The sequence below is a fragment of the Crocuta crocuta genome, unplaced genomic scaffold (assembly GCF_008692635.1).
Source record: "Crocuta crocuta isolate KB4526 unplaced genomic scaffold, BGI_CrCroc_1.0 scaffold167, whole genome shotgun sequence".
NCBI lineage: Eukaryota > Metazoa > Chordata > Mammalia > Carnivora > Hyaenidae > Crocuta > Crocuta crocuta.
The window spans coordinates 5,162,440-5,186,650 of NW_027532406.1; the positions used below are offsets into that span (position 1 = coordinate 5,162,440).

General features: G+C 45.4%; 1 protein-coding gene across 1 annotated transcript in view; it reads right to left on the reverse strand.

Annotated features, from left to right (window-relative positions):
- The window catches only part of SGPL1 (sphingosine-1-phosphate lyase 1), a 56,341-nt gene extending 34,602 nt beyond the window's left edge, over nucleotides 1–21,739 (reverse strand). Inside the window, exons 1-2 of the mRNA XM_077778512.1 lie at nucleotides 21,658–21,739; nucleotides 20,967–21,028 (exon numbers count right to left, since the gene is read on the reverse strand). Of these exons, the coding sequence (XP_077634638.1) occupies nucleotides 20,967–20,993 (27 nt within the window). The 5' untranslated portion in view covers nucleotides 20,994–21,028; nucleotides 21,658–21,739. The remainder of the gene's footprint in view (nucleotides 1–20,966; nucleotides 21,029–21,657) is intronic.
- Between the last annotated feature and the right edge of the window lie 2,472 nt (nucleotides 21,740–24,211).

Below are 24,211 nucleotides of genomic sequence, written 5' to 3' on the forward strand. Positions count from 1 at the left end.
CTGATAGCTTGTTATTCATTCACTTATTCAACATTTGCAAAGCAACACCAGTATTTAAGGCTTGCAGCTGGGGAAGCATTACGGTAACTATCACAAGTTCCTGCCTTCACTAAGCTTACAATCGAATGGGAAAGAGGTGTGTGTGTGTGCATGCATATATATATACATATACATATATATGTATACACATATATACATATGTATATACTTATACATATATGTATACACATATACATATACATATGTATATACTTATACATATATGTATACACATATACATATACATATGTATATATATGCATATACATATATATGCACGCACACACATACGCAAACATACACAGGCTGACACATACATGAACAAATAATTCAAACTCGTTAGGATCAACACTACAAACAGGATGTAAGTAAAGTGCTAAGAGAGACCACTACGGAAGGCCTATCTAACTCTACCTGAGGGGAAGTGGAGAAAATGTAGTGAAAAGGGTTTAAAAGAACTATCAAAAAAAAACAGTCTTGGCAGAAGAGTTAAAAGAAAAAAAAAAGTCATACCAGGAAGAAGGAACAGCAGCTGCAAATGCATTAAGAAAAGTCTAGCAATGGCAAAAACATTTGGCATGGTAAGAGCAGAGACGGGGACAGGGACCAATCTGGCTCAGCAGGTCCAGGTCCCCGACACAGAGTGCCTGGCACACAGGGCACGCCCCGTAACACTTGGCTCGTGGCTGACCGTGCCCAAGTACATGAGCGAACACATCAGATGGAGCACGGAGCCTGGGAGAAGTACACAAGGTCCAGATTAGAAATGGTCTTAAAACAAACACACAAACAAAAGCAGGCAGAGTGGGAATATAAATTGATAGGCAGCTTTTGTAAACTGACTTGTCAGTGTCTATTCACATGTTAAACACAGATTCATTGTGACCCAGATATTCCCCTTTTCGCTATCTACACACTCACACGTGTGTATAGAGACAGGCTCAAGGACATTCACTTCAGTATTCTTTATAACAATGAAATATACTATCACGAATGTCCATTCATGGAGGAATGTCCAAATAACCTATAACAACATAGTATTCATACTATGCAGCATTTAAAAAAAGATCTAAATAAACCACATTAAAAATTTTCCAGAACATACTGTTGAGTGAAAAAAAAAAGGCAAATTGCAGAACAGCAGCAAACATAAGGCATAATCGGGAAAGCAATTTTTTTTTTTTAAAAACAACTTGATGGGAGATGAAGAGAAGGAAGACAGAGGTCAGAGACACAAATTTTAGTGAAGAGGCAGCAGCCTAGGGGAAAAATAAACTGGGGCTGCGGTATGACATTGGGGCTGAAAAGCAGCACGGGTTTAAAAACGCTTTTAGGGGGCGCCTGGGTGGCTCAGTTGGTTAAGCGTCCGACTTCGGCTCATGTCATGATCACATATGATCACACCCACACTCGTGGGCTGGAGCCCCATGTCAGGCTCTGTGCTGAAAGCTAGCTCAGAGCCTGGAGCCTGCTTCAGATTCTGTATCTCCTTTTCTCTCTGGCCCTCTCCTGCTCATGCTGTCTGTCTGTCTCTCTCTCTCTCAGAAAAAATAGACAGATAGATAGATAGATAGATAGATAGATAGATAGATAGATAGATAATAAAAACGCTTTTTGGAGGCAGTGCCAACAGAGTTTGCTAATTCCACAGATGTAGAAGTCTGGCATATAGGAAGTACGGCGTGGGAAGAATACAGGTAATTCCAAATCTTCAAGTTCACATTTGAGAGACTGGGTAAGTGGTGCCACCCTTAACCATGGGAGAGTAGGAGAGAAAGGGAAGCTGAAGAAGATAAAGGAGACTTTGAGACAAAGACAGTGATACTTGTTTGAGTCATGCTCCTGTTGGAGGGCTACATGCAATGTTCTAGCAACAGTGTGAAAGCTCAGAAGGAGTACAGGTGCTCAAAAGATGTTTACTGAAAACACTTCTATCCTTGGCAATTAGATTTCGGTATAAGGTCATTAACATCAGGCAAGTGCTGGGTTCCCTAGAGGGCTATCCACGGAAACACAGCTTACCTGCAACCCCTTCCTAGGTCCCGGCCACTCCCCAGAGCCCACTGTTGCCATCAACAACCTCAACCTCAATCAATACAGCAGTGACCATATGGGTCGGGACCTGGGGAAGGCCAGAGGACTCTTACTAGCATCCAAGGTGTGTCATGATTTCCATCATTATTAAGAACCTTTTAGTGTTAAGGCTATGATCTCACCAGAGGGTCAAACAGTTATATGGGTCACCTGGCTGGCTTATGCAGAAATGCCTGCAACTCTTTTAGGGTGGTGAGTTCAAGCCCCACACTGGGCGTGGGTCCTACTTAAAAAATAAGAAATAAATAGATCAATAGATAGTGTGTATGAATGGCATGATGGAAGAAATAATCATGCAGATCAGCTCTTCCTCTGGTGATACTAGTTCCTAATTAACCCAGAAAACAGAGGTTACCTATGTCAAAAGATGCCTGTAGATATTATCAACTGTTCACAGCACGGAACAAAGAGTAATATAATTAGCATTAGGGCGAGAGCAAAGACTAAGCAAATGCAAACTTCGTCAAGTTTTAAAAAGCCTATGAAGATACGAAGGCATTCCTTGCTAATATTTATAAAATTACATTCAGCAAGAATATATGTTCTTGCCAACTGCTATAAGATAATGGGAGTCCTTCAATTCCAAGCCCTTAAACACATCTCCTTAAGAAGACACAGATTTCGGGGCGCCTGGGTGGCTTAGTCGGTTAAGCGTCCGACTTTTGCNACAGATTTCTATCCTCTCCTACTCCAAAGACAGAATGATACTGTGTCTGGATGGGTCCCAGTGAGCTGAGTAGGCAACTAGTGGGTCACAGAAATTACATCTTCTGGCCTCAGTCCGAGGTCCTTCTAGGTTACTACAAACAACCCAGGCTCAGTCCCCAGTGAATAAGCACCTCACGGCACTAGCCGCTCACTGCTTTACAGGGCTCTGTGGGCTAAGTAAGGCGCACCATCTCCTTGGAAAAAAAAGGCAGCGCTGGTTCTCTGGGGCCTCGCAAACAGCACAAACCCCAGGCTGGATCCTGATGCAACACTCCAGCCCTAGGGAAGAAGACAATCTAAATGCTGAAGGGCACTTTCGAGATAAAGCCCACATTTGCACTTTACGAAACAGAAGCCCCAAAGTGGAATGGCATGTCTAAGCCCATCCGGACAGGCCTGTCAGGACCCAAGCCTCCTGACTCAGTATTCAGCACTCCTTCGAGTCTTCCTTCTAAGTGTTCATGGACAGAGGCTCACTTAACACACTTACCTTCCAGGGCAGCCCCTGGGGTGTCCTCCTCCTAATTTATGTTCCTGGCAGAAATCTACCTTGGATGTATTACACAGTTCATAACAGACTAAAATTGTATGCCTGGGTCATGACTACGGATAAACAGGTCTACACAGAAACGCCACACAAACTCAATATAATTACAATTCCTATTTCCCACTGGGCCTTTTTGCTTACAGAAATACATTTTTTGTCTACATACACCTGTGTATCTATTCATGGTTACAATACTCAACCTTTTGTTTATTTCACTTTAACCTACATATCGTCTCTGGAAACAAAGGAATGGTCATCCATGAAGGGCACTAGCTTGTGCAACGCCAGGCAAACTAGTTCCCCAAGCTGTGCCTCCACTCTGTATCTGGAGAAAGGGACATAGAATAACAGTCACAGAATAAATAAACTGTGCCTGGGTCTATGTGTATCTGGGGGCGTGGGGGGCGTGGGCGGGGTGTTCATCTCCAACCCCTAACAGAACAGTGGTTTGGCTAAAAACTCCACAGGTAGAGTATTCCTTCCTTTACAGTCTGTCATCAAATTGGGAATGTATTCCTCTAGAGGACAAAAACAAAACAAAATACTTTGCCCACTGAATATACATAAAATGGTGACAAAGAACCCCATAAATCTTTGTAAAGCATCATATTAAAGAAGAAAAGATAAACCTCTGTAGTAGGAAGATTCAAAATATTCACTATTTAAGAAGCTGCTGTCAAATAAGGGCAGGTAAACTACGCAGCCTTTCTCTTCTTACTCATTCCACTTCTGATCAAATGGCTCAGGTCATAGCTGATGTCTAAAAGACATCAAAATAGTACTCAATAATCCTAATGAGTGTTGGACAGAAGGCAGCTGCAAGAGTTTATGGGAGTTAGGTGGACTACGATTCCCCATCATGTTGAACTCTTTCCACCCCCAAATCATGTCAAAGGAGCAAGACGCTTTCATAAATGCAAAACAGTGGAAGTGTACAAATTCTGACAATTTGGGGCACGTTACTGGTTAGACCATGAGGTTTCAAACTGTTCTAATACAGAGGCACAGAAACATATTTTATGACAAGCTATACACATAGCAACAGAAAGATATGGAGCCAAAGCAAAAGTTTCCAGAATAATACACCTAACACCTTATTACCTGTGATGCACTTTTTTTTTTTTTTTGTTATTTCTACTTTCTTTTTTTAAACGTTTGACCCATTGAATTGACTCTGCATCCCTCTAAATGGATCACGATATTCAGGTTTAAAAGCAGTGCCTCACAGTGACTGTACTCCTGGCTTCTTTAATTAGAGAAGGCGGCTGTGCGATGCAGTGAAGGGTGTTAACACAGAGGTACTATGCACCATACGCAATCTCCGTGCTTTTTACACTGATGATTTATTCTCTTCACGTTTCTGTGAGGCCAGGATTATGATGTGCTGAAAACAACAGGCAGAGAGATGCGGAAGTGACTTCCTTAGTGGTACCTGCCGGAGGCAAATCGATTCCCAACAACTGCTCACTCTTCCAGTCCCTAAATGGCTTCAAGAGAACAAGATTCCAGCAGTAAACTCCCACCATGGCACTACTCACACCCCTGCCCCCCGAAAAACTCCTTAGAGAATGAGTACTGCGCTTGATCAACCACCAATTAGACAGTGTTATTTTTTTCCACAGCAAATTTCTTCATTGCCAACTTATACCAGAAGAAACATTCTAAAAGTGAGAGAAAAGCCATCTGGCAGACATCGCCAGGCCCACCGCAGACCATGCTTCCCTTCTCGGAGCTAATGCAAATACAATCCAGCACCTCACAGGCCAAACCATCTATACTCGCTGTGTTCCAGAGCAACGGCATCTGGGCTGCGGCGGCACCTAGGGCTGCCTCCCACACCCCCTACCTTCAGAGGAGGCCTCTGGGCACCACGACCACCACCACAACATGCCTACTGCTACTGAACCTTTCTGCTGCTTGGCAATGATTTTCCGAGCGCCTACCATACACGTGGTGCTATTCTAGAAGGATGAGAGATCACCTGTTTGCTTCCCTTAAAACTTTCTCTCCCCTTCCAAACTCAAAGGTTAGGTGACCACCTGATCACTGAGGGAATAAATGAAGAGACGGCTAGAGGGGTGATGATAAACATGCAGAGAAAAGAGCAAAGCTCTTAAGGGCATTAACTGACTTGTAGAGAATACTTAGTAATATTCATATAACTTAAAATCTGCAATGGGTTTCATATTATTTTATTTGTACTTCATAATCTCACAAGGTTCTTAGGTTAAGAATGAACAGTTTTGGGGCTCCTGGGTGGCTCAGCCAGTGAAATGTCCGACTCCTGATTTCGGCTCGGGTCATGATCTCACGGGTTCATGAGCTCAAACCCCACTTAGGGCTCTGTGCTGACAGTGTATAGCCTGCTTAGGATTCTCTCTCTCTCTCTCTCTCTCTCTCTGCCCCTCCCCCACTCACATGCAAGTGTGAGTACATGGTTTTTCACTCTCTCAAAAATAAACAAATGTTTAAAAAAAAAAAAAGACAGAATGAACAGTTTCACTTCCTAGGTGGTGAAAAGCAAAATCAGAAAGGTTAAGTTTGCTCTCCAGCGAAGTATGAAGTAGCAGAGTCAGAACTAAAACAGGACTTCACGCTCGGAGCTGAATTCCAAGATGTCTGGAACCATCTCTCAGGGCTCCACAACAGTACGCGCATCTAGACGTTCGCTGGAGGAGTTGGACGTAAAAGAAGAGTCCTCAGGAAAACCAAAACGCTGTGAGGCCCAGCAGAGGAAGCAACACGTTATTCCACCGTGCGTTCCCCTTCCTGCTCCTCCCACATCGAAGAAAATCAGGCTGAAGATCAAAGAAAAACATGCCCACTGTCAGACTGATGGGCTCTACTAATAGTTTTCCGAACAGCGACACAGATTCCCTGCCAAAGAAAATGTGGCAATCGTGTCCAGTTGATCATTACCCAGCAGAGTCGGCTAAGGTTCTGTGGTCAAAGCTGACGCGCCCGGTAGCTAGCTTCCCTAGTGTCCTGTGGCGCCAGTAATGACCTGTGCCTCTCAAAGTGCTTGCTCATGCACATGAGGGCTGCTGGCCACACGCAGACCTGGGTTCGAGCGTGAGTCCACCACCCGCGGGAGGAGAACCTCACACCAGTGACACCTCACGGTATCACCGCAGAGGCCCTGTGACATCAGGATTCTGGGAAAGCCACTTTTCTGCAAACGGTTCCCCTTCCTGTCACAGCACAGTGACTTTTTTGCACTTCTAATATGCCAGATACCCAGTATGCCTCCATTCAGGTCATCTCTCACAAGTCAGTCAGGGCCAGCCTGCACTGGCCAGTTGCACGGAGTTAATCTGTCCCAGTGGCAAAGCACTTGACCCTGTCCGGGGAGAATAATCAAGTAACTGCTTTCCTGTGTGACCTCTCTCAGGGCACCCAGCGCGGATCAGAATACGAACAACATAGGTTTTGTGTGTCCTGTGCCGCCTTTAACATGGTAGGAACCCAACATTTATTTATTCCACTGAAGTGAAGTAATTACAATTCTGCATCTACTCAGGACTGCTCTGTAAGACCTCAGGGAGGATCCCGCCTCCCCTCTCCTGCATCTCTCCCACGAACTTGAATCTGCCCAGCAGAATGGCTGGTACTTGTAACCAGCCAGCTTGCACACGCCAGCACCGTTAAGATGAACTCACAGGATACATCATCTCATAGGTCACCAGGGCCAATAGGTTAAAGACCAGTACGTGACCACTTTTCCATCCCTCACAGATGAAGACATCAGAGCCCAAAAGTCACACGGCTTCCCCACCCCCTTCTTGTGTAGAAGACTCACCCAATAATTGACTAAACATATTACTGAGACTCAGTCACCAAACTCAGCAGCTCTCCATCTTTTAGATGAGGGTCAAAGACATCCCCAAGCACCCCTGTAAGTGTTAGCGGGGCACAGCCATGTCAATCCACAAGGCCACGTCACCTGGCCCTGGCTAAGAACTATTCTTAAGCCAAATACTAATGAAAACCAAAACCTCCCACCCTGCAATGCTGCAGAAGAAAAGGGACTCTTTTTCCTCTTCCTTCCACTTTCTTCACATCTAATACAACTACACACTCCACCACTCAATAGTTTTCCCCAAAGAGCCAGAAATCCAAGCTTTAAAGCAGGAATGGGCTGCTGAGGAAAAGAAAAACCTGATTTACTCAGTTCACCTACTGCCTTAATATCCTACGATCAGATGGTACTCTAAAGCCCGGGACTAAGGTTAAGGAGTGAAGTCAAAGTACACAAGACCCCAAAGAGTTAATGTAGTGATTCGTACTCCACTTCTGCCCTAAAAACACAGAAAACGAAGCTAATTAAATGATTCTCTTTCATATCACATTCCACAGAACTTCAAAGCACCAAGTTAACAGGTAAGAAAACACTATTGTTTTTAGAGCCTTAAAAGGCATTGTTTATCAGCAAAACCAGATCACAAGCCCAAAGGAAAATCTCCCTTGGGTCATTAAAGAAGAACTGCCCAGTGAAACCAAATACAGGTAAATGTTTGAAGGGACTGAATCATCATTTCTTAGTAGGTAAAGAGCAAACCATATACTTCCTTCAAAATTCCACTATGTGAAACAAGAGACCTAGTATCTGTTCACCTCAACAAGCCGAACAGTCCACGTTTTCCCTTCCAGGCACGCTGCAAGTCAGAGGTACATGCTTGGTACTATTCCACAAACATCTCCCAGGTCTGACTGCTGTACACGTGGCCCTAGAATATTCAGGCAAAGCACCTTACCATCACTGAGACACAATCTTGGCCTCAGAAAGGAGACTGATCGGCAATGTTCTCAAGCCATCAGAAGTGTACTCATGGAAAATCAAAGCTTCTGAGCTCACAGAAGCTGACAGCCCTAAACACTGCCAAATGGGTGCATCAATTTTTGATTTATTTACTCGTGGTCAGGACAAGGCATCAAGTGAAGAGGGGTATGGAGTCTGTCAACTAAGGATCCGGAGCCCCTGTCTCCTGCAATGCATCAAGGAAGGCACCCCGAGGAGCTTAAACTAGGAGAGAATGCTAAAACTCAGAAAACCAAGCTCAGTAAGCAGAGGAACAGGCTGAGGGATGTTGAGGTGTGAGCAATTATGGGTTTCCTTGCTAAACAGATTCTCACCCAAAGGTAAGGCGGTAAGATGTGGGCGAAGGTACTCCTTGAACTTGACGGCCTTAACTCCCAGTCTCTCATGGTAAGTGGCTGCATGTGCACATGCACAGAAGTCACCTTCAGAGTACAAAAGGAGTTCACTATCCTCTGAGCACTACAAATGGGAACTCCTTAGATTACAAGCAAGGGCCAGCAGAAATAATCCCATACTCTATACACATATAGGGGATGTCTTGCCTTCCCTGAGTCTACCTCAGTTGGGAAAGAAGTCAGAAGGGCTTCTCTCTTCCCAGACTTAGTTTACTAACAGGATTATCTCCCTTTGTCCCTGAGTGAGGACACCTAGAATTTCCAGATTATATTTCTAGAAATCTCCGTGTCGATAGTCCTGCTGCCATTGGAGATAAGAAACACTGAGTATAGGCCAGAAGTGGAACCTAAGTTAGTTGCCAAGTCTACTCCTTTCTATTATTCAAAAGCACAACCAGAGACCAATCCCTGGGTCTCTGACTGGCCCTCAACTGAGATAAAACACCCTTTGGAAAGTCAGCCTTCAAAATATAGTTACAAAGGTGCTATTTCTTTAAACTGCTATAAGACACTAAATTTAAAATTAACATTTGAGGGGCACCTGGGTGGCTCAGTCGGTTAAGTGTCCCACTTTGGCTCAGGTCATGATATGGTTTGTGGGTTTGAGCCCCACGTAGGGCTCTGTGCTGACAGCTCAGAGCTTGGAGCCTGCTTAGGATTCTGTATCTCCTTCTCTCTCTGTCCCTCCCCCTCTCATGCTCTGTCTTTGTCTCTCAAAAACAAACATTAAAAAATTAACATTTGAAAGTTTCAAACTTTTTTGATAATCTGTTGAAAGTACAGAAGAAAATGTGTGAATCTGATGGAAAATTATACATCTGGTAATTGTCTAATTACCAGATTCTGATTCTAAGGAAGTTATTTTACAACTCTAGAAGCTGTAAATAATTACGGCAATGCAAACTACTCTTCATCTATAAACACATAAAACCTGCCACAAGGTTCAAGTGACTTCCCTCTCCACTATAAGAAAACAGTCTGGGTGGTGTTTGTGTACTCATTTTAGTGTTCCTAATCTATAAATGTGCCTGTTCTTTGGACCTTTCCTTCAAACTGGTTAGAACACCTGCCTGGTTTCCTCACTGTAGGCAAAGTAAAAATTTCAATGTGTGTTCATTTTCTATTTGTATCAGTGTCATGATTTTTACCTTTCTTTGAAGTTATCTTTTTTTTTTTTTTTTTAAGTAGGCTCCCCATTTAGCATGGAGCTCAACATGGAGCTTGAACTCATGACTCTGAGATCAAGACCTGAGAGGGGCACCTGGGTGACTCAGCCAGTTAAGCGTCGGACTTGGCTCAGGTCATCATCTCACAACTTGTGAGTTCGAGCTCCACGTCGGGCTCTGTGCTGACAGCTCAGAGCCTGGAGCCTGCTTTGGATTCTGTGTCTCCCTCTCTCTTTGCCCCTCCCATGAGCACCCACACACACACACACAGACTCTCTATCTCTCAAAAGTAAATAAAACATTAAAAAAAATTTTTTTAGCAAAACAAACAAAAAAAGACCTGAGCTGAGATCAAGAGTTGAAGGCTTAGCCATCTGAGTCACCCAGGCACCCCCTGAAAATGATCTTTTAACAAAAGCTAAAAACTCTCGTTCCCAAACTACCCCACCAAAAAATGCTTGGGAACATGAAGATAATGACAAAGAGCTCAGGACATCCTGAAAGCCATCACTGGGGTGCATCTTTCCCAGGTTAATGACCCCCTCTTTAATATGAATCACAGAGGTACCCTATTATATGTAAAGTAAACCCAATATTCCTGTGTTCCCTGTGGGTGAAGTATCCATTACTTCAAATTCTCCAGGAAAAGCCTTAGCACTAAAAAGGAATGACGTTCTGATCCATGTTACAACAGGGATGAACCTTTGAAACACCATGCCAAGTGGAAGAGCTGATCACAAAAGACCAGATTTTGTAGGATTCCAGTGGCACGCAGCGCTCTGAACAAGGAAATGTGTGGTGGCAGCTAGGGCCAGGGGCCAGGACGACATAAGGCAGTAAGTGCTACAGCTGGGGGTTTCTTCTGAAAATGTTTTGACACTGCGGGGAGGGCTGCGCAAATGTGAGAATGTGATAAAAATCCATGAAACGTACACTTCAAAAAAAAAAAAAGGCATTGTGACCCAGCAGGTCCATCTCTGTCTCCGAAATGTGGCTAAGACCAACCACCTAAGAGTCACAGGCTTTCTTTAAAAAAAAAAAAAAAGAAAAGAAAAACCAAAAACCAAAAAACCAAAAAACCCCCAAAAACCCAAAGGCCTTTCTGAAAACAAGTTCCCATCTGGACCAAAACCCAGCAGAAATTCTGCAATTCCAGAAGCAGAGAATAAACTTTGAACTCCAAATGAAAGCAATCCTAGCTATCTAAAACTAATTTAGAACTTAGATACAAACTAGATGGAAAGGATCACTATTATCTAATGGTAGGTATTTTTACGAGGTTATAAACAGGATTATTAGCTGTTACATTTTTAGAAGAGATTTAAAAAATAAAAAAAACACTTTCTCCTTTGGCAGCTCATTAACACACACTCTAGCCACTACCCGGGGTGTGTGAAAGGGACAGCCACCTCTGAGTGTCATCCTGAACTGACACTCACCACAACTTCCGTGGGCTCACTGAGCATCCATTACTAGTGTTGTGCAGGCAGTATGGTGCCCTGGGAAGTCTGGGGTGGTAATCAGAGGCTTCTACTCTAATTTTAGCTCTGTGTGGCCTCTGGCACATCACTGAGCCTCAATGCAGCGGGATTTTGCTCATCTGCAAAAACAGATTCCATTGCTATAATTCAACAAAAAGTTCACCAGACAAGAAAGATACCCCTGTCTATCTACTCACAGGGCTGCTGTGAGTATTCAGTGCACCAAGGTAATAAAGCAACTGCAGATAATAAACACTAAGTATCGGAGGAATCTGAATCTCCGAGAAGAAACATCCCACCTTCTTTTTCAGTAAGCAGCAAAGACAAGCCACCTCTGCAGTGTCCTGAGCCATGGTCCCACAGGTAGAGCTGGGAGAGGCCCTAAGTGGTTTGATTCCCATGCCTACATTGTGTTTTCTTACAGAGGACGGTAATAAATTACAGGCTACTAGTGAGCTGCTCCTCAATATATTAAGACAGATGTTATATCAAATCCCGGCCTTCCACTATCTAATTCAATCAGAAGGTTACAAGTGTCCTCTTACTTACAAAACAAGATTAAACCGGTTACCCACTTATGTTTACAGATCATCAGGCTGATTTCAGGCATCTAGACAGACTGATGCTGATTTGCTGTAGGTATGAGTCTTGGGGAAGCAGCTGAAATTACAAGCTTATCACAAAGGGCTGGGTAATGGGTAATCCCATCCTGGGCCTTCAACTGCAACACAGCTGGCCAAGGAGCTGGTCCCCTGTGGCGTTCTTCTATTTGTCCTCTGGTCCTTCCTCTTAGAGTCTGACAACAGGATTCGCTATTTGCCTCAACTGTCTCAGCACCAGTAACACTGGAACTCAAGACAGGACTGATATATCCATTTTTAGATCCATCTGCCAAAATGCATTTCAAAGGAGTCCATTTAACTGCCTTCAGAAAAAGTCTCCAGAAAAGAAGGGCTCCCCAATATAGAGCACAAAGCGCAAACCTACCACCCAGATTCCAAAGAGTTCCAAGGCACTATGATTTTACCTTCAAAGTAACTGCTACAGATGGGGTTTCACAAATCTAAACCTCTGCTCTTAATAGAAAATTCTGCTCTCCTTCCATCGAATGTTCATGAATAATGATAGAAGAGATAAATAAGAATGCAGTAGGCTTTTGCTCTCCGGGGAAATTACAGAAAAGGGAGGCCATTTCACACTTTAAAAGTGCCTAATCTACTTCAGGAGAGAGTTTTCCATGGTGTCTCCCACGTGTGGTGCACAGGTAACAGAAATTTAAGATTTGCTGCTGGAGAGCTAAATGCAAAAGTTATCTATTAAGAAAACCTTGGGGGAGGGGCGCCTGGGTGGCTTAGTCGGTTAAGCGTCCGACTTTCGCTTAGGTCATGATCTCGCCGTTCGTGGATTCGAGCCCCGCGTCGGGTTCTGTGCTGACTGCCAGCTCAGAGCCTGGAGCCTGTTTCAGAGTCTGTGACTCCCTCTCTCTCTGACCCTCCCCTGCTCACACTGTCTCTCTCTCTCTCCTAGACATAAATAAAAAAAAACGTTAAAAAAATTTAAAAAAAAAAAAAAAAGAAAACCTTGGGGGAGTGTAAATCAGATGGCCACTTGGGAAACCTGGCTGGCAGTGTGCCTCATGACCTGGCAAGTCTATGTTTACCAAAAGACATGTTCAAGAATGTAGAAGTGTCATTCAAAACGGTCAAAACCAGAAACAGAAATGTTCATCAACTACAGAATGAATACACAGTGGTATAGTATACACTGTGAACCTACACAGCCATGACTTTTAATACTATTGCTACATAAGGGCATGGCTGAATCTCACAGATTCAACAAAAAGGATACTCACAAAATAGAAGGTACTGTATGTTTCCATTTATACGAAGTTCGAAAATCAGCCACACTAATCTACAGTGAGAAGAATGATAACCTCTGGTGGGTACCAAAGGGGAGGAACTTGTTGACATGCTGGCCATTCTTTGTACCTGGGCAGTGAGTACAGCGTACTCATATGCAAATATAACTGACCTGTACAGTAAAGATCTGTGCCCTTTACTGTATGCAAGTTATACCTCAAAAAAACCTTTTTTTATGCTTTTTCTTTTTAAGTTTAGTTACCTTGAGAGAGAGAGACTGCACGAGTGGGGTAGGGGCAGAGAGAGGGGGAGAAAGAAAATTCTAAGCAGGCTCCATGCTGTCAGCGCAGAGCCCAACACAGACCTCGAACTCAAGAACCATGAGATCATGACCTGAGGTGAGATCAAGAGTCCAGTGCTTAACCACCCAGGTGTCCCAAAACTCTACTTCTTTCATTATTTTTTTTAATGTTTACTTATTTTTGAGAGAGAGAGAGAGAGCAGAGAGAGAGAGGGAGAGGGAAGGGGGTGGGGGCACAGAGTGAAACACACACACAGAATCCAAAGCAGGCTCCAGGCTCTGAGCTGTCAGCACAGAGCCCGACGTGGGGCTCAAACCCACAAACCGTGAGATGATGACCTGAGTCGAATTCAGACACTTAACTGACTGAACCACCCAGGCGCCCCCTTCCTTACTTCTTTTCTTAAATTCAAAAGTGCTTTCTTGGGGCGCCTGGGTGGCTTAGTCGGTTGAGCGTCCGACTTTCGCTTAGGTCATGATCTCGCGGTTCGTGGGTTCGAGCCCCACGTCGGGCTCTGTGCTGACTGCCAGCTCAGAGCCTGGAGCCTGTTTCAGTCTGTGACTCCCTCTCTCTCTGACCCTCCCCTGCTCACGCTGTCTCTCTCTCTCTCCTACAAATAAATAAAAATATTTTAAAAAAAAAAGTGCTTCCTCCACTTCATGGGATAATAAGACACATGAATAACAACGTGCCAGAAGAATGGACTAGGGGAAGACTGTTTGGCAGTTTCTGCGTATACAACAGGCAGGCCATTCCTTCAAACATTTACGATCTGTCCATTTCATGACAAAAAGCTCACACAGCTGTGTTATATGAACTCAAAGAGCACGACTGGATAAAAAGCACAACTTACTAGGTAAGATGTAACGATTTTAAATCTATATGCACCCGGAAACAAAATCTCAAAATATACACAGCAAAATCTAATAGAACTACAAGGAGAAACAAATCATTGATAAAGCGTAAGCCTGGAAGAGGCACCCGCCAAACAGGAACTCCAAATAGTCAATACACATTGAAAACAGGACACTCAACCTCACTAGTCATCAGGGGAATGCACATGGAAATCAATTTCACCCCTACCTACTAACAGAAAATAAAAAGCCTTGTAAATACCAGGTTTGTCCAGCTGTGTAGTAACAAGAACTTTCCTGAACTGTTGCTAGGAGGATAAACTGTTGCAGTTTCTTCTGAAAGGTCTGCCATTATTATCTAGGGAAGTCACAAGGGCGCAGTTTCACTACCATGGCTCAATCCCAGAGAAACTTACGCTTTTGCCCCCTATCACATACAAGAAAGTTCCTAACAGTAACGTTCAAAAAAGCCTCAAACTGGAAGTCACCCAAGTGCCCACCGTCACGGAACAGATAATCTGTGGCAGTGATACAGTGAAATATTATGCAACAGTGAACACCAAGGACCTAAAACCAATAAACTGCATGCACCAACATGGAGGAGTCTCGCAAACACCGAGCAACATAGGAAATCACCAAAAATACATATAAATCAATTTATAGCAAGTTAAAAAATGAACAAAACTAAACTTAGGGGACATATACATGGATGGTAACACTTTTATTTTTTTTCTTTAACTCAGCAAGAGAATAATTATTCCAAAAATCAGGATAGTTCTCCCTAGAGGGGAGGAAAGGAGATGTCATCAGGGATTTGAGGTAAATGTCCTAAAGGTTTTTTTTAATGTTTATTTATTTTTGAGAGACAAAGAGAGTGAGCATGAGTGGGGGAGGGTCAGAGAGAGCAGGGGACAGAGGATCTGAAGCAGGCAATGTGCTGTCAGGACAGAGCGCAATGCGGGGCTCAAACTCATGAACCATGAGATCATGACCTGAGCTGAAGTCAGACGCTTAGCCAGGTGAGCCACCCAGGTGCCCCAAATGTTCTATTTTTTAGCCTGGGACATAGATGTTACGACTACTTTATTACTCTTTAAAAGGTAGCTATGTGCTGTATGCAGGCTTGTGGATGTACACTAAGTTCTATGTGAAAACATCTTTGACTAAAAAGCGGGGCGAGCCCATCTTCCTGCCTTTCTTCTTCCTCCCTGAGAAAACGTGAACTTGAGAGCTCAAGCTGAGCACGGCTATCCTGGACTAGGAGGGATACACTGTGTGCGTAGGGCCTGCTCAAAAACCTACGAAGGGGCCACATCCGCAGGAACTGTCTACTCTGGGTTCCTCTTACTTTAGAGAAGCCTATTTCTACCTTTTAAAAATCTCTATTTCTGGGGCATCTGGGTGGCTCAGTCAGTTAAGCGTCCGACTTCAGCTCAGGTCATGTTCTTACACTTCATGAGTTCGAGCCCCGCATCAGGCTCTGTGCTGACAGCTCGGAGCCTGGAGGCTGCTTAGAATTCTGTGTCTCCCCCTCTCGCTGCCCCTCCCATGCTCATGCCCTGTGTCTCTCTGTCTCTCAATAATAAATAAATGTTAAAAAAATTTTTTTAATTAAAATCTGTTTCTTCAGTTTTTTCTCTCATAAACAGGCAAACCTAACCCGAATGGAGGTGCTCAGTGATCTGGACAAATGACAACCTTTCTAACAATGCAAGTTGCCCAACAATGGAGAGAGCTCCCAGAGCAAGCAGCCCGCACAGGCTCTGGCAGGGCCTGGGGGAAGGGTTTCCACACAACAAGGGAAGTGGCCTGCAGGATTTCTAAAAGCCTTTGAGGCAATTAAGATTCTGAGGCTACCCCTGGAAGAAAGCAGCTCCGGCCTTGCCAAAGCCGTGGTGACACTTTGCCTCTGAATCTGTCCTTCTGTTATCGGTGAGAGCGTTCCTTCTCTAGAACATTCCATGTCCTCTCCATTCTGCCAGACTCTGCTAACAAGGTATCTTCTCGCTTGCGCCTTTCGAAACTAACTTGCCTTCAACTTTAGCACACTGGCTAGCCTCCCTTGGCTCCTCTACCCCCTCAACCCAACCTCCTCACCACTGTGTGCCTCACAGGGCTGCCCTGCATGAAGTAAATCACTCAGGCTCCCTTTCCGGTTGAGTCTGGCCCGGCGAAAGGCTCCAGCATGCGATCAGAGAGGGTGGGAAAAGACAGAGTCTGAGGTACTGATTCCCCTCGATTCCCTTCCTGCCGGGCTACAGGCCACTCTCAAGGTTCCAGAAACTGCTGTATCTTTGCCCCTTCAGGCCTAACAGTGATGCCTGCCGGCTGTCAGCCCTGAGGTGTGTCACCAACCACTACCGGTCTTCCTCAACTCTGCCCAGTTTTGTAAACAGTCCTCTCATGCCCTCAGCCCCACTACTGGAGGCTGCCGGGAGAGAACGGATATATTCAACCAACGACTCAGCCTGCACTACTCCATCTTCCCGATGCCTCCTACTTCCTCTCACCCCACGGCATGGTTTTTCTCGCAGTAATTCTGTTCTGTATGTTGCCACATATGGACTGATTCACTAGAAATCAATTCCCTGGAGAAAATTCTGAATCCCAAGACGATGGCCGATTGTGCCACCAACGTGCACTATTGTATTAACAGGGCATTGGGCAAAGCCTAGTTAAGAAAGCAAACGTTACTAAAAGTTCCTGACTCCCAGATGGCAAAGCCAAGCCAAAAAACTGGGATGTGAGGTTCTTCTATTTAGAAGCCCTCCCTCCTTTAGACCAATAGCTGGAGAAATGATCAAACTTGTTATGAAAGTTTTGCTTTACTAGTAAGATTGGAGCAATGCCAAGTACAGTGAGGGCCACTCGAATTGTCAACAAAAGTTTAAAGGTCCCGATGAATTTTCCCTTTCTTCTAGACAATCCTACAAACAGGACACCAGATTCAAATACCACAAATGAGCTTTTAGTGTCAAGTTTTCGGTTTTTTGCTCAAATTCTATCTGACATTCAAAAAGAAAGCATGCCTGAAAAAGATTCAAGGCTCAAAGATAAAGCTCTAAGGTCTGGAACATTCCATCTGAACCCAAAACACAAAGCTGAGACAGGCATACTGTTTCCAAATCAAGAGAGTGCTGCAAAAATATTGCAGAGGAGAGCATTTCTTAAAATTTTACTCCGTTACAGACTATGCTGTATGTCATCCAATACACATATTCCAAAGCAGGACACCATCTCCGGGCAAAATATCCCTAAGTAACACCATAGCAGGCCCATTAAACTCTGAGACAAGACTCAGTCCCCTATCTGGATGAATCCACAGGCTACCCAGATGCTAAGGTAATGTTCCTGGGGGGACAAAATCAACCTTGGCTGAGGACCTTGGCCCTAGATAAACTATCACTTGAACTGCACCCAGCATTATCATGCTGTGTATGATTCACCGGATGGGAAAGCGAAAAGCCACCTGAGGAACCAATTTACCTTCAGAAAGTAGGCTGTTCTTAAAAGCCAGGAGTATCTGACAACTTGCAAAGCAATGCCATTCCCTGGCACTAGGAAGGAGGAGAACATGGATGAAAAGAATGGTTGCCAACGGGGAGAAAAAATGCTAAAAAAATTCCTGGACCTGAAATTCTTCTGAAAGCATCGCAAGTGTCAGATGGATACTCTCCCCCCTCTTACTCTCTGTGAGAGCAGGTGGGAAGTATTACAGCCCATGACATGTCATAAGTAAGCAAGTGGGAGAAGGCAGGCAAACCGCCCTTATCAAAAGAGGGCAGAATCAAGGGCCGTTGGCCGGAGCTCTGTGGTCGGAATACAAAGTCGGTCATGTACGGACTCCGTTCATCTTCCTGCTTTAGGGTCGCAGGATCCTGTCCATGCAGAAGTCTCCAGCCCTACCAAACCCAGCGCCCTCTCTTCATAACAAATACTTGGTATGCCCTTTACTACTCTGAAATAAAATTCAAAGACTGCAGCATTACAGTTACACGAATATAACTTTTAAACTTTCAATATAGTGCCCTAACGGCAAGGTGAGAGAAAATAAACAACCTGTATTTAAAAAAAAAAAAAGAAAAGTATTTTCTGACAAGATGGCACTAGAAAACAAAAGCACTCGCTTCCAAAGTGCTCCCTTAGAGGGCACAGCTATCCTACTCAGCAACCCCCCCCTTAACACACACACACAAACAAACCCCCTCCCATCAGTCACAAAGCTCAGCAACCTCTGTCCCTTATGGGGAATGTGGCCTGGAGGCAGCATCACAAAGCAGGTAAGGAGGGAGGTAAAGACTAGCTGTGGTTAAGGCATTTCATCGCTGCGGTACCCTCCCTAAGCCTAGTTTTTCACCTGCAAAAGGATGCTAGCATATTTATCAAAGGGTTACTGTGCAAATTAAATGAATATGCAGAGTCTCTATTTCTGCACCTAACATGTAACAGCTGCTCAATAAGTGTTAACTATCAGGCTTCTATGACTTCTGGATCCACTGTATATGATCTCCTAGCTTATGTCCATCTTGCTCCTCCAGCAGAAAAGATGGGTGACTGGACACCATTTATCAGAGATGCTCAAAAAAGGATCCAAGCACAACATAAGTAAGAAGTTGCATCATATGGCCTCCGAGACGACTTCTAATTCTGAGGTTCTGAGGTTCTATAATACGCTGCCCTGCATGGAGGCCATTTTTTATTAACTGGGGTCCTTTCTTCTCAGTTAGAGGGCCCAGAACAAGTCTCATGCTTCATACAAAGTAACTAAAGAACAAAGATAATGATGGTTTAATGCCTCCAGTGAACACCCGGCCCTGGCCACTGATTCTTCAGCACAGCACAAGCAAAGAATGAATAACCAAAAAAAAAAAAAAAAAAAAAGGAAGGAAAAACAACTTCTCCAGAGAAAGCCCCTCAAGAACCATGTGCAGTATCTTCAGAGCGTGAGGACTCTTGAAGGCCAGTCATTATCCATATAAATTAATTCTTTACACCAAGAAGCAAAGCAACACCCTAAATGTTCTAGATCGTCAAATGAGGAAAATGAAAAGTAATGGTGCTTTCTACAGAAATCTTTAAAAAACAAAACTGATTCCAAAGTTAATATTCGGAATAAAAGCACTGCTAAAGAGAGCCACAGGCCCAAGAAGCACATCTCTGGGCACGAAGGTATATCCTACTGGCACCCAGAAATCCTAATTGACATAAAGATACCGATCTGTAGGAAGAGAAACAAATTGTCAATTGTTACAAATCATTGTGCATTAACCATCCAAGGTGCTAACTGCGATTGTTTCCTAGTAGTGGAAGTATTGGGAGTTGCTTCCTTTTACTTATTTGCAGTTTCCAATTTTCCTAACCTATGGCTCTTGGAATAATAATTTAAAATCACATAAGGCAATTTATTATCCACTGACATTCCATGAAAGTTGAGGCAAGAAACTATTTTGGGTGAACTCGGCATCAGGATCTGTGGATAAGCCAAATATTTATCTGTGTCTTTAAAATCATCCTTGCTCTCTGCCTCAGACCAGAACTAATCACAACTAAGTTTCCCTCTTTCCTTCCCACTGAACTGATAGGTTTTGCCACTACAGAAAGTCAGCACTAGGCGCGCGTGCGCGCGCGCGCGCGCGCGCGCACACACACACACACACACACACACACACACACTCGTTTTAGCCAAATTCCCAATGATAGCAACTAACTCTCTGTGATAGTGAGGTAAAAAAAGAAAGGAATGGTTTTTAAATCAATGTTTTTGCACAAAGAAACCTCAGACTCAGAGAAGTAGCTTAATAAAAACGAAATGTTCAGGGCGCCTGGGTGGCTGGGTCGGTTGGACGACCGACTTCAGGTCATGATCTTATGGTCTGTGGGTTGGAGCCCCACATGGGGCTCTGTGCCGACAGCTCGGAGCCTGGAGACTGCTTCAGATTCTGTGTCTCCCTCTTTCTCTCTTTTCTCTCCCTGCCCGCCCTCTCCCCCCCTCCGCCTTATGTTCTATCAAAAATAAAATTTAAAAAATTTTTTTCAATGAAATGTTCCTTTTTCTATATAACTACTGAAAAACTACAGGCTCCCTAAAATTCTCACAATAAAGAGCCTCTATGGAACCATAAAGGTCCCAAGAATAAAACCTCACTTTGGTAAACATTCATTTGGCAATACTATTCTCCCTGCTCGGTTANAAAAAAAAAAAGCACAGAAAATCTGGAGAGGGGAAAAAACAGCAAAAGAACTGGGCTTAACTCAACAAGCATTTGTCAAGCACCTACTATACACAGAGCACTGTGACAACTGTTTATTCATCTTTTAAAAAGACAGGATACCTGCTTTCCCAGGAATCGTAACATTTATAAGAGACAAACACTTATAAGCGAATATATGGCAGACCCAAACAAAATTTAATACAAGTTTGAAAACTGCTCTGGTAGTATGGGAAGGGAGAGATTAAAATAAATTGCAAGAATTCTGTAAAAGAGTCCTCATCTTCATTAAATACAAATATATTCATATATTTAATTCAGTCATGTATCCTTACCCGTCTCAAATATTAAACCCAAAATACACGTAGCAGAAACGCTCAGCTACTCAAAGCAAGCATCAGAACTGAGAGTTACACACTCAGATCCATTGGACTAAAAACAAAACTTAAGGGACATGCGACTTGTAACAAAGGGGATGTCTGGGAAAGCTCACCAACATCAGAAGGTCTGTACTCGGCATCTTCCTCTTCCAGCTGTCCTTACGGGGCCTCCCCTCTGCAAAAGGGAACCAGGTTTGTTTACTTCCAAAGCTTTAAACTGTCGCGTCTGCCCGCCCCGAGTCGCTAGAGCAGCCAAGAAATGGTTCTCTCCCTCCTTTGAGAGCTCAGATTTCACTCCCAGCGAGGAGACTCCGCCCCCAGCACCCGAGCCAGCGAATCAGAACCCTGCTGGCCCTGGGCTTCCCGCCCACAACTGAGCAAACCAATCTGGGCCCAGCCTCCCACGAAGCGAGCCCCCCAGGTAGACACCCGGGGAAACGCCCAGCCCGCAGCCAACCGGAGCCCGGGGCCCAGCCCACCAAGGCAGCACTGCTGAGGATCGGACGCCGAGGGCAGCCCATCCCGGCGTCCAGCCTCCGGAGCCCGGCGGGCCTCGTCCGCGACCCCATTCCTCCCACCCCGGAGCCCTTCCTCCCTTCGGAAGGAGCAGCAGATCGGGCTGCCCCACGTCCGCTCCCACCTCCGCGGGAGTCGGGGTTCAGAGCCCGCTGCCTATCGGCCCCGGCGCTCTCCAGCACCCACTGCCGGGCCCCCCGCGCCCAGCCTCAGCGCGCCCCCTCGGCATCCGCCAGCCCTACCCTCCCTCCTCCCCTGCACTCCCCTGCCCTGCCGTGCCCAGCCCACCCTGGAGCCCTCGGTCCCAGCTCGACCGTCCCTCTTCCGGAGCCGCGGAGGCCCCCTGCACTCCTTTGCCCCGAGGCCGCCTCCCTGCTCCTCCCCTCAGCCTCTCCCTCTCGCCGGCCCGGCTCCTCCTCACCACGCGACAGCCTCGCGGGGCGGCGGAGCGCGGGCTCCCCCTGCAGCCGCGGTCGCCGAGATTGNCAGGGCCTTGGGGGGCAGGTGGGGCCCGCTTAAGCTGCTTCTCCTTAAGGCTGTAAATTGGTTATAAAAACCAACTTGCTGGTCACATTTGGGCCTTCAGAGCCCCTGGGAGAGTCAGCCTGCCGAGCACTGTACAGGCTGATCCAAAGCAACCGCTCCAAATGGGTCTCTAGAGAGACCTTTGGGATTTTAATAGGTGACTCAGAGATTTGCCCCTTTTCTCTCTATATTTTATTTATTTATTTATTTACTTTGAGAGGGAGGAAAAGAGTGACCATGGGAGGGGCAGAGAGAGAGCGGGAGAGAGAGAATCCCAAGCAGGCTGTGCGTTGTCAGCACAGAGCCAGACTGGGGGCTCAAACCCATGGTGAGATCATCACCTGAGCTGACACCAAAAGTCAATGGCTTAATAAACTGAGCCATCGAGGCGCCCCTGTCCCTTCTCTTTCCCGGAGAGTTCCTCAGGGTCAATAATGCCTGAAGAAAAGCTACAGGAATTACTCCCTAAATGGAACTAACCCCNATGTTTTATTTATTCTGAGAGAAAGAGAGAGAGAGAGACAGCGTAAGCAGCGGAGGGTCAGAGAGAAAGAGGGAGACACAGACTGAAACAGGCTCCAGGCTCTGAGCTAGCTGTCAGCACGAAGCCCAATGCGGGGCTCAAACCCATGAACTGCAAGATGACCTGAGCTGAAGTCGATACTTAACCGACTGAGCCACCCAGGCGCCCCCTGTATTACTTTATTTCATGAGCGATCTTGGGACTCATTTAACACTCAGGTGAACGTGCCCACCAAGACCACAAACATCACCCTTCACTTCCAGATGAACAGCTGAGTCTCAAATATGCTTTGCATGACTCACCTGGGGCACTAATACAGCAGAATCAAAGGCACCATAGTTACCCATAACTAATAGTGATCAACGTATGGTATTTTTTTTCCAACAGAGTTTTAAAATGACACCTAGATGGAACCTTGAAATTTTAACAAAAATGACACTAACGAGGGTACCCGATTCCAGCCCCTTGCCCATGTTTTTGTGACACTCACTTAGGGTGGCGTCACTGCCATCGCTACTCACACCCAGTGCTCTCAGGATGAAATCCCTTATCACGCTGCCCTCCCCTGCACACGCCCCAGCAGTTCCCAGACTCCCAGCCAGAATGGTGAAGACTCTGAAAGAGCCACGCAAGTTGTCTCTGGGCTTCCTTGCCTTCAACCCCACCCCATCAGAAGTCCGAGACCTCTGCCTTTCAGAGCTCCCACGTCGGGCACTGACACCCCCAGACCCTTTCCCCTCCTGCTGCTGTCTCCCGGCAGACGCACCTTCTCGGTGTTGGTTGGGGGCTTAGGAAATGTTCTGGGGCCTCCAGACAATGCCTACTCGAATTACTTGGGGATTCCAGGCATGTTCTCCCCGCTTCCACCCCTCTGCTTTATTTCTCCTTCACATCCTAGAATCTGCTCTCCCTGGTCTCCTGCTAAGCCACCACCTCCCATCCTTTACTCAAAAATCTCTGTGCCAGCTGACTGGCACAGGGGCCAATCCTCCCCACACTTTGGGGTGCTACTTCACTACTCCCCACACACAGTGGGCAATCTGTTCATTCTCCCCAGATGAACTAACCAATTCAGCCACATTGACCAGCCCTTATTGTTGTGGACTAAAGGTTTGTGCCCCCCCCCAAATTTGTATGTTGAAGCCCTAACCCCCCAATGCGATGGTGAGGTTTCTGGAAAGTTGTTAGGTTTAGATGAGGTCGTGAGGGCAGAGCCCCGACAATGGGATTAGTGTCCTTACAAGAAAAGGAAGAGAGACCAGAGCTCTCTCGCCCTCCAGTCACACACAAAGAGGAGGTCAGGTGAGCACGCAATGACACGGCGGCAGCTTGAAAGCCAGAAAGAGGATCCTCACCCAATACGGAATCTGCTAGCACTTGCATTTTGTTATGACAGCTCGAGCTGACTCAGAAACTTATTTGGCCAAGAACTATGCCAGGCACCTGTACATCCAGGGCCCTATTTATGCCCTAACTTGCCCAGATCAGGTGACTCTCCTTCTCTCCCAACCTGTAAACAAGGGCACGAAGGCTCAGAAAAGATACAAGATCACTCAAAAGACACACGGAAGCATGGGGTGGAGTTGGATGGAAAGTCAAGGCCCCAGATTTTGTAGGGAGAAACTAAAATACGCTGGTTGATATATTAAACTCAGAGAATGTTGAAGGTAGAGGAACCTTCAAGGATTTGCCAGCTCGACCCTGTAGTATATGTATGAAGAAACCAAGGCCCAGAAAGGAACTTGACTCTTGGAAGTTCCTTGCAGAGCATAGAAGTTGTGTGTGTGTGTGTGT